Below are 16,868 nucleotides of genomic sequence, written 5' to 3'. Positions count from 1 at the left end.
AGGAAACACACAGGGAATGTAATAAATATAAGGAAGATAATATAAGGATGTTTAATGGAGATTTAATGGCATTTAAACCTCCTGCATGGTTTAGTTGAGACAGAGCACAAAGGCTTTGCTATTTTTGTCCACAGAGATTGCCCTGGTGACCAGCAAACCTGAGAAAGTGGCTCCTTCACGCCAGGATATCTTTCAAGGTAGGAGAGACCTGTGGCTGTCCAGAGCTGCAGAGGGACTGGGGACAGGGCCAGGAGGGACAGGAGCCAGGGAATGGCTCCCACTGCCATGGATGGGATCTTGGAATGAGGAATTGCTGGCTGGGCTGGAATTGCCAGAGCAGCTGGGGCTGCCCCTGATCCCTGCAGTGCCCAAGGAAGGGTTGGAGCAGCCTGGGATGGTGGGGTTGGGATGGGATGGGGCTGAAGGTCCCTTCCCACCCAAACCATTCTGGGATTCTGGGATTTGGGACACTCAGAATCCATCCCCAGGGATTTTGATGGAAGTTGGGGATGGAAAAGGGAAGGGAGACCCTTCCTGGAGTCCTGAGATTCCCAGTGAAACCCCTGGATCCCAAAATTCCTTTCTGGAGTGGAATCGGGGTGGGGATGGATCCAATCCCAGGCTGGGAGAGCTGGGAATGGAGGGAATTCCCTGGGAAGGGAGATTGGGGTGGGATTTTGGGAATGAGGAATTGCTGGCTGGGCTGGAATTGCCAGAGCAGCTGGGGCTGCCCCTGATCCCTGCAGTGCCCAAGGAAGGGTTGCAGCAGCCTGGGACAGGGGAGGTGTCCAGGGGATGGAACTGAATTATCCTAAATGTCCCTTCCAACCCAAACCATCCTGGGATTCTCTTGAAGTGTAGGATCAGAGCCTGTCCCTGCTGATTTTCTTTTCCTTCCTGCACAGAACAACTGGCAGCCATCCCAGAGTTCAAGGGCCTGGGTCCCCTGTTCAAATCCTCAGAGGCAGTGCAGCTCACAGAAGCAGAGACAGAATATTTTGTTCGCTGCATCAAGCACGTGTTCCCTGCCCACATCGTTTTCCAGGTGAGAGCACCCACCCCCTTCTCCCTTCTCCCAGCAGGATCTGGCAGAACTGATCCAAATCAAATCTGCTGCACGCCCTGGAGGATTTTAGCTGCTTTGATGGGGAGGGAAAAAGCAGGTGAGGAAGTGTTTGCAAATCCTTTTTGGTGTCTGCTGCTGCAGTTTGACTGCACGAACACCCTGAACGATCAGCTCCTGGAGGGGGTGACAGTGCAGATGGAGCCCTCGGATGGGTATGATGTGATCTGCTGCATCCCAGCTGCCAGCCTGGCCTACAACCAGCCTGGCATGTGCTACACCCTGGTCAGCATCCCCCAGGATGACCCCACTGCAGGTGAGCTGTGCCCCACAAATGCCTCCAGTGAAGGTTTGGGGATGCCAGGAGCTGGGGGTGTGGGGTTTGGTTCATCCTGAGATCCTTGGATTTTTCTTTTCTCTGTGTGGGTGGTGGTTTTAGTTTGAATTGAATGGAAATACTAATTTTGTGTAGTGGTTTTGGTTTGTTAACTTGAGATTTCGTTAATTATAAAATTTTTTTTGGTTTAATGTGTTAAAGAATGTGGTGGGTTTTGGGGCAGCCACAGCTGCTCTGGGAATCCTAAATAATCTAAGTCTGGGAAATGGAGCCAGGAGTGTGACCTGGGCTTTCATTTCCTGATTTCTGCTCCATCTTTTCCAATCCAAAACAGGGGATTGGGGTGGTTATAAAAACGTTTTGTTTTTATAATTCATTATTAATGAATTTATTTTTTGTAGTGAGATAGGTGAAGTAGGTTTAAAACTTTAAAAGGGTATCAAGAAAAATTTATTGACATAACTAAAAGACTAATAAGAATTAGAATAAAATTTTTATAATTTTTTTTACGTGTACAACTTTCCAGAAGTTCCACAAACTCTGTTACACAAAATCTTTTACATCACTTCCATACCTACCTCCCATGGAAAACCATCACTGTCTCAAGTGCTGCTTTTTAGCAAAATGATGTTTATAAATAATCATTTAGCAAAATGATTTTTATAAATAATCATTTAGCAGAATGATTTTTATAAATAATCACTTAGCAAAATGATTTTTATAAATAATCATTTAGCAAAATGATTTTTATAAATAATCAGTGGTGTTGGAGGATTAAAAATGTGATGTAAAAGAGGATTGCAGAGCAGGCAGGTAATGGAAACTTGGATTTATGGCCTGGAATCAATGGAAGGAACTCATTTAAAACCTTGGATGTTTGGTAGTGTTCAAGAACAGAACCAGTAAAAGGAAAATGCAGGTAGAATAAAAATATTCCTCGTTTAGGCTTTATTTAATGGACTAATTCATTTTTTCCTCTCTTTAGAGAATCAGAAACTACTACAAAATATAGGAATAAATTTTTTCTTGGATGTAAAGCTTCCCTTTCTTTTCTTATTCTCACTTAAGCACCACTGGGTTTGCAGTTATTTAATGTGACTTATCAGTGGAGTGGATTTTTAAGTTATTTTAATACCAGGGAAGATTAGAAATAATCTGGATGGGCTAAAATATTGGTTTGGATGATATTCCATTTGTCAGAAACCCTCCTGGGATTTTTCCTGGTGCCTGCTGCTGGATTTCATGGCAGCATTTGCAATCATTTGTTACCCCTGGAACTCCCCTGAGCTCCTCCTTTGATCTTTATTTTAAAATCGAAGGAAAAAATGACATTAAAGCACTCTGTCCTGCCCACATCTATATTCCTGGGGCAAAACTGATGGAATTGCAGTCTGGTTTTTGGGAAGAGAGGGTTCCAGCAGAGGGATCTTGCCCAGATCTGAGGATTTTGTGTCTCTTGCCAGTTGCTTGTACCTTCAGCTGCACCATGAGGTTCACGGTGCGGGACTGCGACCCCAGCACGGGGGTGCCAGAGGAGGATGGCTATGAGGATGAGTATGTGGTGAGTCCAGCCTCTGCTCCCCGTTCCCCATTCTCACTCAGCTGGGATAAATGTGACCACTGGGTTAAGTTTGCTCTCAATTCTGAAGCCAAGCAATGTGCCTGGAACGGCAAAATGCTGTAAAAATGTCATTTTTAGATCCTTCCCTGAAAGTTCGTTTCTGTCGAAGTTTTAGTGCACTGTGGAATGGAATTTGTGGGGACAGAGAAGAGGGAAAGAAGAAATAACTCCCATTGTTTGTTTTCAGAATTGTGCTGCCATCTTTCCACCCCAAACATTTGGATTTTTGTTAATTAATGATAGGATACAGTCGGATTTCAGGAAGTATTGGAGGAAATAAAGATTCCTTCTGGAGAGAGCTGGGGGTGCTCACCTGGAGAGGAGAAGGCTCCAGGGAGAGCTTCCAGCACATTCCAGGGGCTCCAGGAGAGCTGCAGAGGGACTGGGGACAAGGGACAGGAGCCAGGGAATGGCTGCCAGTGCCAGAGGGCAGCCATGGATGGGATGTTGGCCATGAGGAATTGCTGGCTGGGCTGGAATTGCCAGAGCAGCTGGGGCTGCCCCTGATCCCTGCAGTGCCCAAGGAAGGGTTGGAGCAGCCTGGGACAGGGGAGGTGTCCCTGGAATGAGCTCTGAGGTCCCTTCCCAGCCAAACTGCTCTGGGATTCTGGGATTTGGGACACTCAGAATCCATCCCGAGGGATTTTTATGGAAAATGGGGATGGAAAAGAGAGGAAAAGGGAAGGGAGAGCCTTCATGGTTTCCTGAGATTCCCAGTGAAGGCCCTGGGTCCATGAATGTCCTGGAGAGGAGATGGATCCAATGTCAGGCTGGGAGAGCTGGGAATGTTCCCTGGAGAAGGGAAGGATCCAGGGAGAGCTTCCAGCACATTCCAGGGGCTCCAGGAGAGCTGCAGAGGGCTTTGACCCATCAAGTGATGCCCTCATTTCCTGCTCTCTTTAGTCTCACAGATGTTTTGTGTAAATATTTTTAAGGTTTACAGATAAATAAAGAAATACTATTTATTTATTCATCATAAATACTATTTCCCCTCTTTTTAGAAGCTATCATTATATATCTCCTGGAATTAAAACCAGGCATTGTCTTGGCAAAATGCTGTGGGCTCTTTTTCCCTTTCCAAGGTGAGGATTATTTGCACAACTGGCCTGAAAATTTCCCTTTTTTCCTCCCAGCTGGAAGACTTGGAGGTGACAGTGGCTGATCATCTCCAGAAGGTTCTGAAGCCCAACTTTGCAGCTGCCTGGGAGGAGGTGGGAGATGACTTTGAGAAAGAAGAAACCTTTGCACTCAGCTCCATCAAAACCCTGGATGGTGAGACAATCCCTCATTTATTGATCACCCACCTGCCTCAGTGGGGTTTGATTTAGTGTAATAAATAATTACCTGGAGTGATTTTCTTCTTCACTCTCTGAATGCAGAAGCTGTCAATAACATCATCAAGTTCCTGGGCATGCAGCCCTGTGAGAGGTCAGATAAAGTGCCAGAAAACAAAAATTCTCACACCCTCTACTTGGCTGGTAAGTGTTCCTGCTGCTGAATTTCATGTTTCCATGTCCCCACAGATTTTTCTAAATTAAGGAAATGGTTTAGGAGATCCTGCTGTTATTTTGGGTTTTTTTTTTCTCTGTAGAAAGAGTATTTTTCTCTGAAGTGACCCAGTGCATTGAGTGCAGCTGGTTCTAACTTGGAGAGCTCTGGCTTGGGTGTGCTCAGGCCAAGCTTTTGGAAAGGGGGAATTCCCCCTGTGGGAATGGTGGAGAATCTCTGACAGGGGAGCTTCCAGAGCAGGCAGAATGAAATCCCTTAAAAGCCTGGGCTTGTCTCAGAAGGGTCTGGGAGGGTCTTGTTCTCAAGTTCCTGTTGCTGAAGGCACATCCTGAGCTGCCCTGCAGCACCCACAGCTTCTCCTGGAATCATGGGATGGTTTGGGTGGGAAAAGCCCTCTGAGGTCGTTGGGTCCAACCATTCCCAGCACTGCCAGGGCCACCACTGCCCCTGTCCCCAAGTGCCACATCCATATGGATTTTAAATCCCTCCAGGGATGGGGATTCCCCACTGCCCTGGGCAGCTGTGCCAGGGCTGGACAACCCCTTTGGGGAGGAATTTTTTCCCAAAATCCCCCCTGAGCTGCCCTGGCCCAGCCTGAGGCCGTTCCCTCTCTCCTGTCCCTGTTCCCTGGAGCACAGCCCGACCCCCCCGGCTGTCCCCTCCTGCCAGGGACTTGTGCAGAGCCACCAGGGCCCCTGAGCCTCCTTTGCTCCAGGCTCAGCCCCTGCCCAGCTCCCTCAGCCCCTCCTGCTTCTCCAGCCCCTTCCCAGCTCCCTCAGCCCCTCCTGCTTCTCCAGACCCTGCCCAGCTCCCTCAGCCCCTCCTGCTTCTCCAGACCCTTCCCAGCTCCCTCAGCCCCTCCTGCTTCTCCAGACCCTCCCCAGCTCCCTCAGCTTTTCCTGGTTCTCCAGACCCTGCCCAGCTCCCTCAGCCCCTCCTGCTTCTCCAGACCCTGCCCAGCTCCCTCAGCCCCTCCTGCTTCTCCAGCCCCTGCCCAGCTCCCTCAGCCTCTCCAGACCCTTCCCAGCTCCATTCCCTGGACCTGCTCCAGCCCCTCCAGGTCTCTCCTGCCCACAGCTGTCCCCAGGATTCCAGGCTGTCCCTCAGGGAACATCATCCTGTGATTCTGTGGCAGTCCCTGCCCTGAGGCCGTGCCCACACTGGGGCTGGCACAGCCCAGGTGCCCCATTGGCCTCTTGCCCACCTGGGGCTGTCCAACCCCTGTCAGCAGCCCCCCCAGGGCCTGTCCCAGCTTTCCAGCCCAGAGCATTCCATGGGGTGTGAGGCACGAGCAGAGCCTGCCTGGATCCCTGAGCCTCTCTGAGTGCCCTCTCCCTGCTGCTGTGTGCCAGGTGTGTACAGAGGTGGCTGTGACGTGCTGCTCAGGTCCAGGCTGGCGCTTGGGGACGGTGTCACCATGCAGGTGACAGTCAGGAGCAAGGACGAGGCGTCCGTCGATGTCATCCTGGCTGCCGTGGGCTGAGGCTCCCAGCAGTGCAGCTCCTGCAGCTGCCCCCTTTTCCTGGCTGTCCTGCTGCATGGCAGTTTTATTCCTCAGTTTGGGAAATCTTTTCTATGATGTCCTTTAGTGGCTGAGCCATGGCCACGTCCCTTCCCTCGTTGTCACACCATTCCTGCCTAACTTGTGGCATCTCAACCAGGGGAGGTAAAAGATGGGAGAAAACTGAATCAGATTTTTGTCAAAATTGCTTTTTATTAACAGAAAATAAACACTGGTTCAAGTGGTGGAATTCATATGAATTTTACTGTTAATAAAATAGAATTTTTTTGTTCTAATTCTGTCTGCTCCTGTACAGAAAAAATATCCCATAATGGCTGTTTATTAAGCAAAACCCCCTTATTCCTAAAGGGATGCTATTAAATTCCCAACATCAGCAGTTGAAAACCACCCCAAACCTCCACATTTGCAGTATTTTTGTGACTGTCTCTTCTTCCACACAAAAAAACCAATGTACAGAGAGAGATTAAACTCCATCTCTTGAGGCAGATTCAGTTCTCTGAGCTTTATGTCAGGTAATATAACAACCAAACCTCAGGGCAGCCTTTTCCTGGGCTCAGATTGGGAAAAATCCCATATGGAAAACTGGGAAGGGAGGGGGATGGAGGGATTTTGTGAGGGAACTTCTGCCTCTCCCTGCTGATGAAGTGGTTGTTTCTTCCCAAGTCAGGGCGATGAGGGAAGTTAGAAATTCTGATTTCATAATTTAAACCTCTGCTGAGTTCAGCTGGACAAGAAGGGGAATGCAGGGCTGGAAGAGCTGTCAGACTCCTGCTTTTCCCCTCATTTTTCCAGCTCTCCAAGGATTTAACTCAGTTTGGCAGCCCAGGATGAGGGTGTGAGCACAGTGTTGGATTTGGGAGAGAAAATCAATATTTTTTTCCTGCCCCCAAAGCCTGACTCTGAGCCAAGAGTGAGAACTGAGCTGCAGCAGCTCAGAAGGAGTTGATGAAGTTCAGGTAGGCATTCAGAAATCCCAGGGGATCCTCCAGCTGGGGATAGTGGCTGATGTGCTCATCCAGAACAGACACTGTGGACATGGGCAGCATCTTCCTGGGGGAAAACACAGCAAGGCTCAAGCACAGGAACTGCTGCACCCTCAGCCAGGATTGTGCCCATTTTTGGGATAAAAAAAGCCTGGAGCAGCTCCATCTGACCCCATCCAAGTGCTGCATTTCCTTCAGGTTAGTTTGGAGGAGGAGACTTCCTCAGGAAACAAATCTCTGTGGTTTTGAAATGGATCATGACTGAAAATTTTCATTTTCATGACTGAAAATGCAGAACCAATTTCCAAACTGCTCTGACTGAACCACCTGGCTGTGCAGGTGCCAGTGGGAATTAAAAACACTCTCCTTGAGGATGGAATTGAAGGAATAGCCAGGAAAAATATCCCTTGGAATGAAGCCCCAGCTGCACATTCCCATTTTTGTCTTACTTGTAAAGCTGGAGGAACTCTGGGTGTGGATTCACGGGGTCCAGGGGCCCGTAGATGAGATGCACTGCAAGGGAAGCACACACAGAGCTTTTACAGCCATAAATGAATGGATTCATTAATTAGAACATCCCCAAGGAGACCTGCAGGAGTGTTCTCTCCTCACACAAAGCTTGGGAAGCTTCCAGTGGAGCACTGAACAAAACAGCTCTGGCTGGGCTTTTGCTGGGCTGCCCTGGGGTCAATCCAGCCTCCAACCCCCAAATTTTTCCCTGGTTCAAACTTTTTGGATAAAAAGCTCCTCAACTTCCCTGGAGCAGCACTTGGAGAACCAGCTGTGAACCAGGGAATGTTATCTCTGCTGCCAAACTGGATTTGAGCTCAGGATAAAGAGAGGCCGATGAGTGGAAAGGAGCCTGGAAGTGAGGGGGGGCAATTCCCAAAAATCCCAAGCAGTAAAGGGATGGATTCCTACTCACATGGGACTGAGGTAGACATCAAAGCCCCAACCCAGCGCTCTCTGTGCTTCTTCCTCTGGTTTATGTACTGCAAAATACTGAAGGAGAAGTTCTTGTTATGCAGTGGATGCTGCCCAGCTTGGAATTTGCTCCTGGGGCTGTGGCCACATGAAATCCGGGTGGGATCTGCATCTCCTGTGGGAATCCAGCACCACACCATCATCCCTGGCCTCAGGGACTCTGTTCTCCCACTGGGGAAGGGGAGATGAGGAGCTGAACTCAACCACCAGCACAAGAACCTTCTGAGAGCCACAAACTGCAAGAAACACGTCCTTCCAAAATTGCCAAGCTGAAGATTCGGGATTGGGACTTCTGGGAATGGCCCAGGAGGTTCAAATCCAGAGGTAAATCTTTCCTGGGTCTGCTCAAATACCTGCCACAGACTGAGCTCCAAACCCCACCAAAATCCAAACCCTTGACTTCCAAAGAAAAAAAAAATCCACATCTCAGATCCAGCTCCAACCTTGCATCATCCCAGAGAATCCCAACTCCACCCCCCCTCCCCAGGCTCTTTTTTGGGATGTAATGGTGGTCCCAGACTCCAAAATCAGCAGCTGGAAGTTCTGGAGAGGCTGGCTGAGCTCTGGAAGCTCGGAGCAGGTGTGACATGCAGGAATTCAGGCCGAGGTACCTGTCCATGACGAGGTTCCCGTCGTTATTGCGCACTGCCGTCCACATATCCCAGAATTCCGCCTGCGAGGGCTGAGTGTAGGGCCCAAAAACTGCCCTGAGCCTGCAAAACCAGGGAATTTGGGGAGACATGGCAGCAGCTCGGTCAGGGAACCACTCAAGGGCAAAAAATTCCAGCACTTCCAGTTTCCACAGCAAAACTCCAAGTGCCGAGATGTTCTCCAAATAAGTTGGGCTAAGTGTTGGATGGCCTCAAAGGGCTTTTTTGGGGAAAAAATGGGTTTTTAACACTGCTAAAAATATAAAAATTTGGTTGTGCAGGGGCTTTGTTGCCTCTGAAATGTGTAATTCCAGCACTTGTGGAGAGGAGGATTCCAGTGTCCAGGGAAAAAGTTGTTTTATTATTAAAGTGAAGTGCTTGGCCAGTGTGCAGAGGGAATGGTCCAGATTGAATCCCACCTCTCCAGGGGCACTGCCAGGGAATCTGCTCCTGCCAAACCCCTGATTTATGGAATCATGGAATGAATGGTTTGGGCTGGAAGGGAATTGAAGGATCATTCACTCCCACTATCCCAGGGTGCTCCAAGCTGGCCTTGGACACTTCCAGGGATCCTGGGGCAGCCCCAGCTGCTCTGGGAATTCTATTCCAGGCTCTCCCCACCCTCCCAGCCAAGAATGTGTGTAATTCCAACACTTGTGGAGAAAAGGATTCCAGGGAAAAAGTTGTTTGGTTTATTATTAAACTGAAGTGCTTGGCCAGTGTGCAGAGGGAATGGTCCAGATGTGAGTCCCACCTCTCCAGGGGCACTGCCAGGGAATGTGCTCCTGCCAAACCCCTGATTTATGGAATCATGGAATGGTTTGGGTTGGAAGGGAATTGAAGGATCATTCACTCCCATTCCAGGGATGCTGGGGCAGCCCCAGCTGCTCTGGGAATTCTATTCCAGGCTCTCCCCACCCTCCCAGCCAAGAATGTGTGTAATTCCAAGTGTGTAATTCCAACACTTGTGGAGAAGAGGATTCCAGGGAAAAGTTGTTTGGTTTATTATTAAAGTGAAGTGCTTGGCCAGTGTGCAGAGGGAATGGTCCAGATGTGAGTCCCACCTCTCCAGGGGCACTGCCAGGGAATCTGCTCCTGCCAAACCCCTGATTCATGGAATCATGGAATGGTTTGGGTTGGAAGGGAATTGAAGGATCATTCACTCCCATTCCAGGGATCCAGGGGCAGCCCCAGCTACTCTGGGAATTATATTCCAGGCTCTCCCCACCCTCCCAGCCAAGAATTCCTTCTCATTGCTGCATTTCCCCTTTCCCACCTGGTTCACATCCTTGTGGATCGTGCCCAGCACCCCGCAGACCCCACTCACCCTCCGGAGAAGAAGAAGAAGTTCATCAGCCGCAGGAGGAGGGGGGACAGCAGCCCCCCATCCTTGAGGAGCTTGGGAAGAAGGGAGAAAGGAGGGAGCACAGCTCGGCACGGGACACACGGATCAATCCATGGAGAGCTGTTCCCATGAGGCCTGGAGGCGTCCGTGGGGTGTGACAGCAGCGCTCCAAGGGGCATTCATTTGGGATTTTGGGATTCATAGGACTGGAGAGGGGAGCACTCACCTGCTGGATGAAGCGGGGGTGGTTTGTTTCGGGAAAAATCCCTGGAAGGGCAGCAAAGAACGGAGCTGTAAGGCTGGGAGGGTTTTGCTGCACATCTCCCAGGTTGTCCCTGTTCATGGTGCCATGAGAGTGGCCCAGGGAGCCCCAGGATTCATGCCCCTGCTTAATAACAGCACCTTGATTGCAATCCTTGGGATGTGGGTGATGGAGATGGGAAAACCAATCCATCCCATGGATCCCCATCCCACAGATACCAATCCCATGGAACCCTATCCCATGGATCCCCTTCCCATGGGTTCCCATCCCATGGATCCCAATCCCATGGATCCCATCCCATGGCTTCCCATTCCATGGAACCCCATCCCATGGAATCCCATCCCATGGGTTCCCATCCCATGGATCCTCATCCAATGGAACCCCATCCCATGGGTCCCCATACAATGGAACCCCATCCAATGGATCCCATCCCGTGGAACTCCATCCCATGGAACCCCATCCCATGGATCCCCATCCCATGGATCCCCATCCCATGGAACTCCATCCATGCGTTCCCATCCTATGGATCCTCATCCAATGGAACCCCATCCCATGGGTCCCCATACAATGGAACCCCATCCAATGCATTCCCATCCCATGGATCCCAATCCCATGGATCCCCATCCAATGGATCCCATCCCATGGGTTCCCATCCCATGGAACCCCATCCCATGGAACTCCATCCCATGGGTTCCCATCCCATGGATCCCATCCCATGGATCCCTATCACATGGATCCCCATCCAATGCATTCCCATCTCATGGGTTCCTATCCAATGGATCCCCTTCCCATGGATCCCATTCCATGGATCTAAATCCCATGGTTCCCCATCCCATGGATCCCCATCCCATGGTTCCCCATCCCATGGATACCAATCCCCTGGATCCCATCCCATGGATCCCCATCCCATGGATTCCCATCCCATGGGTTCACAACCCATGGATCCCATCCCATGGATCCCCATCCCATGGATCCAAATCCCATGGATCCCCATCCAGTGGATACCAATCCCATGGGTTCACATCCCATGGATCCCATCCCATGGAATCCCATCCCATGGGTTCCCATCGTATGGGTTCCTATCCCATGGAACCCAATCCCCTGGATCCCATCCCATGGGTTCACAACCCATGGATCCCATCGCATGGATCCCATCCCACCCTGGACAAACCTCACCTCCGTTGGACAAGCAGAGGCTGTTGATCAGGATGCTGCCAGTTTTGTTGTGCTCGAACCTGGGGACAGCAGGGAAGAGGGTGAAACACAACCAAACCTCTCCAGGCTCCGAGAAAGGACCGAGAGGAGCTCAAATTGTGTCACTGATCATCAAATTGTGTCATTTGTCATCAAATTCTGTCATTGATCATCAAATTGTGTCATCTGTCATCAAATTGTGTCATCTGTCATCAAATTGTGTCATTGATCATCATACTGTGTCATCGATCATCAAATTGTGTCATCTGTCATCAAATTGTGTCATCTGTCATCAAACTGTGTCATCTGTCATCAATTTGTGTCATCTGTCATCAAACTGTGTCATCTGTCATCAAATTGTGTCATTGATCATCATACTGTGTCATCGATCATCAAATTGTGTCATTGATCATCAAATTGTGTCATCTGTCATCAGATTGTGTCATTGATCATCAAATTGTGTCATCTGTCATCAAATTGTGTCATCTGTCATCAAATTGTGTCATCTGTCATCAAATTGTGTCATTGATCATCATACTGTGTCATTGATCATCAAACTGTGTCATTGATCATCAAATTGTGTCGTTGACCATCTCCATTTCCCTTGGGAACTGGATGGGTGGAAGCCTTGGATGCGCCCCGAGACACCTCAGGCACAAGGAAAAGGGAATTCTGCACCCCATCTCCCACCCATCTGCTGGAAATCATCTTGGTGGGGACAGCCAAGGGCAGGAGGGGTGGCAGGCACCTGTGGAGCAGCTCCTGGGCCACCGTGTCCCCGTAGTCGTGGGACAGGAGGTTGATGCGCTGGTGCCGCAGCCCGAGGTGCCGCAGCAGCCCCTCCACGATGGTGGCCTGCTCGAAGATGGAGTAGCCATGGGGCCTCTGCAAAAGGGGGAGAGGGGTCCCAGTGAGAGCCTGACCCCGCAGACCCCAGGAGAAACGCCCCAAGGGAGGGATGTGGAGCTGTGGAATGTGGAAACTGCAGCTTGTGAGCGCGGACGCAGCGCGTGGGGTGTCCTGTGGTGTCCACAAGGCCATGGGAGCACTGTCCGTGCTCCAGAGGGGTCAAGGTGCATTTTGGAGTCCCACCAAACCCATCCACCACAAACCTCCCCTATCCCTTGCACTGTTGTAATGACTTATCCCTTTCCCAGAGATAAATGGGAGCAGAAAAAAACAATTTTTCTCCTGGATGGCAAAAACCAATTTTCTGGAGTGCTGGGTTGAAAGCAACCATGAAAATCCTCATGCCAGGGTACTCACAGGCTTGTCACTGAATCCAAATCCGAGGAAATCCAGGGCAATCACCCGGTGGAAGCGCTGGGTCAGCCCTTCCCAGATCTGGGAAGAGGAGAAATGCATTGAAAAGCATCCGGTGGGAGCAGAGGATGGAAACATCTGCAGGGATGAGCTGCCATGGACGGACGTGCTCCTCCCCACCACCCCAGAGAACATTCCAGCTCCAAGGAAACAGCAGCAGGTCAAAATTCCCCAACAAACAGCCACACCATCCCCCAAAAAAGCCAAGGAATTGTTGTGGCTGCTTTCCTGTGGGATGTGGAAGGAGCTTGGCTGTCACGCTGGGAGAGGAACAAGGTGACATCCTGGAGCACGGTGGTTCCTCCAGCAGGAATCAGGAGTTCTCCTCTGGAGCATGGCCCAGCCCTGCTGTGCTGCCTGCTCATCCCCAGGAGATGAAAATCCTGGGATTTGCTGTCAGCTCCAGCCCCCTCACCTTGCTCCAGTCGTGGCTGGACGTTGGGAAGCCGTGCAGGAGCACCACGACGTCCGAGCTGCCCACGGCGCCGCTGGAATCTGTGGGGAGAATGAGAACAGGACACCCCGGAGTCAGCCCCTCCCAAAATTCCTCCCTTCCGGGATGGGAATCATTCATCCCACTGGGAATCCACCTCTCCCCATGCTCCCCAAAACCCAGGATGGGTTTGGGTCCCACCACAGCTTCCCTTCGGAAACCTCACCGGCCAATCCAGGGATTGATTTCAAATTGATTGATTTTAAATCAGTTCATAAAGGGATTTAATTAGCCCAAATTAATTCCAGCAGCAGCATCTGTGCTGCTGCAGAAAGGGTTTCCAGTGTCTTTTCCATGTTGTCATCCATTGGGAGGATCTTGGGATCCTTTCCACCAAGGAACAAGAACCGACTTTCCCCAGTTCTGACCCATCCCTGGTGGATCCACGTGGCAAAATCCAGGAGGGATTTGTCACCCCCTGGCCCAGGTTTAAAATCCAGGAGGGATTTGTCACCCCCTGGCCCAGGTAAAACCCAGGAGGGATTTGTCACCCCCTGGCCCAGGAGGTTTAAAACCCAGGAGGGATTTGTCACCCCCGGCCCAGATTTAAAATCCAGGAGGGATTTCTCACCCCTGGCCCAGGTTTAAAATCCAGGAGGGATTTGCCACCCCTGGCCCAGGAGGTTTAAAACCCAGGAGGGATTTCTCACCCCTGGCCCAGGAGGTTTAAAACCCAGGAGGGATTTGTCACCCCTGGCCCAGGAGGTTTAAAACCCAGGAGGGATTTCTCACCCCTGGCCCAGGAGGTTTAAAACCCAGGAGGGATTTGTCACCCCTGGCCCAGGAGGTTTAGGAACGTCCCCGTGGCCACGAGAGATGGGCGGCTGTGTCACCTCTGTAGAAGATGCTCAGGTCCTTGTAGGTGAAGAAGCTGCCGGAGGATTTCCAGGAGCGCAGCGCCGGGGAGAGCTGCGGGGCCGGGACGTGCAGGTACACGGCCAGGAGGGGCCCGGCCAGCAGCGCCACCGGCAGCCACCGCTCCCTCATCCTGCGGGAGCCGCGGCACGGCGCGGTCAGCCCGGCCTGCCCGGCTCCCCAGGACGCCCCATAAACCACCTCCACGTCCCCAGAGCTCCCCATAAACCACCTCCATGTCCCCAGAGCTCCCCATAAACCACCTCCATGTCCCCAGAGCTCCCCATAAACCACCTCCATGTCCCCAGAGCTCCCCAGGACCCACCTCCATGTCCCCAGAGCTCCCCATAAACCACCTCCATGTCCCCAGAGCTCCCCATAAACCACCTCCATGTCCCCAGAGCTCCCCATAAACCACCTCCATGTCCCCAGAGCTCCCCAGGACTCCCCATAAACCACCTCCATGTCCCCAGAGCTCCCCATAAAGCACCTCCATGTCCCCAGAGCTCCCCATAAACCACCTCCATGTCCCCAGAGCTCCCCAGGACCCACCTCCATGTCCCCAGAGCTCCCAAGGAGCCACCTCCATGTCCCCAGAACGCCCCATAAACCACCTCCATGTCCCCAGAGCTCCCCAGGACCCACCTCCATGTCCCCAGAGCTCCCCAGGACCCACCTCCATGTCCCCAGAGCTCCCCATAAACCACCTCCATGTCCCCAGAGCTCCCCAGGACCCACCTCCATGTCCCCAGAGCTCCCCAGGACCCACCTCCATGTCCCCAGAGCTCCCCATAAACCACCTCCATGTCCCCAGAACTCCCCAGGACCCACCTCCATGTCCCCAGAGCTCCCCATAAACCACCTCCATGTCCCCAGAGCTCCCCATAAACCACCTCCACATCCCCAGAACTCCCCTATTCCCAGAACTCCCCCATTCCCAGAATCTGCATGTCCCCAAATCTCCCCCATTCCTAAAACCCCCGTCCATGTCCCCAAAACTCTCCCATTCCCAGAACCTGCATGTCCCCAAAACTTCCCCTTTCCTATAACCCCTTTGCATGTCCCCCAAACCCCCCATCCCAGAACCTTCATGTTCCCAAAACTTCCCCTTTCCTATAACCCCTTTGTACATCCCCAAAACTTCCCCATTCCCAGAACCTGCATGTTCCTAAAACCCCCCATTCCTATAACCCCTTTGTACATCCCCAAAACTCCCCCTTTCCCAGAACCTCCATGTCCCCAAAACTCCCCCATTCCCAGAACCCCTTTCCATGTTCCCAAAACTCCCCCTTTCCTATAACCCCTTTGTACATCCCCAAAACTCCCCCTCTCCCAGAACCTGCATGTCCCCAGAACTCCCCATTTCCCAGAGCCTCCATGTCCCCAAAACTCCCCATTCCAGAACCTGCATGTCCCCAAATCTCCCACTTTCCTATAACCCCTTTGTACATCCCCAAAACTCCCCCATTCCCAGAATCTCCACATCCCCAAACTCCCCCTTTCCTATAACCCCTTTCCATTCCCCAAAACCCCCCATTCCCAGAACCCGCATGTTCCTAAAACTCCCCCATTCCCAGAACCCCTTTCCATCTCCCCAAAACTCCCCCATTCCTATAAACCCTTTGTGCATCCCCAAAACTTCCCCATTCCCAGAACCTGCATGTCCCCAGAACTCCCCCTTTCCTATAACCCCTTTCCAGTCCCCAAATCCCCCATTCCCAGACCCTGCATGTCCCCAGGCTGGCAGATCCAGCAAATGTTTGGGGTCTGAGAGGGAACGTCAGTCTCATTTGGGGTCTGAGGGGGACAGTGGGGCCATTTGGGGTCTGAGGGGGAACGAGGATCCTCTTTGGGGTCTGAGGGGGACAGTGGGGCCATTTGGGGTCTGGGGGGAACGAGGATCCTCTTTGGGGTCTGAGGGGGACAGTGGGGCCATTTGGGGTTTTGAGGGGGAACAAGGGTCCACTGAGGGGGACAGTGGGGCCATTGGGAGGCTGTGGATCCACAGGGGGTCTGAAGGGGGGTTTTAGACTTGTGGGGTTCTGAGAAGGGGCGTGACCCCACCAAGAGTCCACGGGGGGCCCTGGGGACATTGGGGGGGCTTCAGTGGGGCCGTGGGGACATTGGGGGGGGCATGGGGACACTGTGGGGGCTGGAGGGGCCCTGGGGACATTGGGGGGGCTTCAGTGGGGCCATGGGCTATGGGGGGGCTTCAGTGGGGCCATGGCTCACTGGGGGGACTGGAGGGGCCATGGGGTCACTGGGGGGGCTTCAATGGGGCCGTGGGGTCACTGGGAGGGCTCAGGACCTTATTGGGGTCTGGGGTTCGTGACCCCAATGGGGTTCAGGGAGTCAATGGCAGTCAAAGGGAGGGGACACGCCCACTGAGAGGACACGCCCACCAGGGGACACACCCCAACAGGCCCCGCCCACAAACCGAGCCCGACACCCCCCTCACCCCTCAGGCCACGCCCCCTCCCTTGAGCGCGGGGGCGGAGCCTCCCCGCGCGCTCCCGGCGGGGCGTGGCCGCGGGCGCGCGCGCCGCTCTCACCTGCGCTCAGGTGCGGCCGCGGGCGCGCGCCGCCATCGCGCTCTCCCGCCGGGAGGCGTGGCCTCCTCCCCCACCTCCCCGCGCGCACGCGCAGTTCCCCCCCTCTCCCCGCCCGCTTCCCGCCGCGTCCCTCCCGTTGCCGGGCGACGCGCGCGCCGCCGGCCGCCGCGGGCCG

General features: G+C 52.6%; 2 protein-coding genes across 7 annotated transcripts in view; one reads left to right on the top strand and one right to left on the bottom strand.

Annotated features, from left to right (window-relative positions):
• The window catches only part of COPG2 (COPI coat complex subunit gamma 2), a 35,324-nt gene extending 28,997 nt beyond the window's left edge, over window positions 1–6,327 (top strand). The window contains exons 18-24 of the mRNA XM_064421643.1: window positions 135–197; window positions 906–1,045; window positions 1,208–1,379; window positions 2,864–2,961; window positions 4,155–4,293; window positions 4,401–4,499; window positions 5,883–6,327. Of these exons, the coding sequence (XP_064277713.1) occupies window positions 135–197; window positions 906–1,045; window positions 1,208–1,379; window positions 2,864–2,961; window positions 4,155–4,293; window positions 4,401–4,499; window positions 5,883–6,013 (842 nt within the window). The 3' untranslated portion in view covers window positions 6,014–6,327. The remainder of the gene's footprint in view (window positions 1–134; window positions 198–905; window positions 1,046–1,207; window positions 1,380–2,863; window positions 2,962–4,154; window positions 4,294–4,400; window positions 4,500–5,882) is intronic.
• On the bottom strand, window positions 6,225–16,778 carry MEST (mesoderm specific transcript). 6 transcript variants are annotated; one of them, XR_010363221.1, is made up of 11 exons: window positions 16,694–16,778; window positions 14,120–14,274; window positions 13,209–13,288; window positions 12,737–12,814; window positions 12,219–12,355; window positions 11,453–11,511; window positions 10,241–10,281; window positions 9,997–10,067; window positions 7,961–8,732; window positions 7,485–7,548; window positions 6,225–7,102 (listed from the first exon to the last, which is right to left on the bottom strand). XR_010363221.1 is itself a non-coding variant. In XM_064421632.1 (11 exons), exons 2-11 carry the CDS (start codon window positions 14,550–14,552, stop codon window positions 7,481–7,483), a joined length of 1,146 nt encoding a protein of 381 aa, XP_064277702.1. In that variant the 5' UTR covers window positions 14,553–14,559; window positions 14,632–14,647; the 3' UTR covers window positions 6,225–7,480. The 6 variants fall into 6 exon arrangements, 3 of the variants coding, with proteins under 3 accessions (XP_064277702.1, XP_064277701.1, XP_064277700.1); XR_010363218.1 differs by lacking the exon at window positions 16,694–16,778 and adding an exon at window positions 14,632–14,693 and having other exon boundaries at window positions 14,120–14,559; XM_064421632.1 differs by lacking the exon at window positions 16,694–16,778 and adding an exon at window positions 14,632–14,647 and having other exon boundaries at window positions 6,225–7,548; window positions 7,961–8,037; window positions 8,631–8,732; window positions 14,120–14,559.
• Between the last annotated feature and the right edge of the window lie 90 nt (window positions 16,779–16,868).

The sequence above is a fragment of the Passer domesticus genome, chromosome 5 (assembly GCF_036417665.1).
Source record: "Passer domesticus isolate bPasDom1 chromosome 5, bPasDom1.hap1, whole genome shotgun sequence".
Classification (NCBI taxonomy): Eukaryota; Metazoa; Chordata; class Aves; order Passeriformes; family Passeridae; genus Passer; species Passer domesticus.
Note: the sequence above shows the minus strand (reverse complement) of the source record. Positions and strands in the feature narration are given on the sequence as shown.

Excerpts from the sequence above, each read along its gene's own strand:
- MEST (XM_064421630.1), bottom strand. The coding sequence starts at position 14,552 with ATGGGGAGCTCTGGGGACATGGAGGTGGTTTATGGGGAGCTCTGGGGA. Across the intron at positions 13,289-14,119 it reads CCTGAGCATCTTCTACAGAG|ATTCCAGCGGCGCCGTGGGC; the intron begins GTGACACAGCCG and ends TTCTCCCCACAG. Across the intron at positions 10,282-11,452 it reads CCTCTGCTTGTCCAACGGAG|GGATTTTTCCCGAAACAAAC; the intron begins GTGAGGTTTGTC and ends CTGCCCTTCCAG.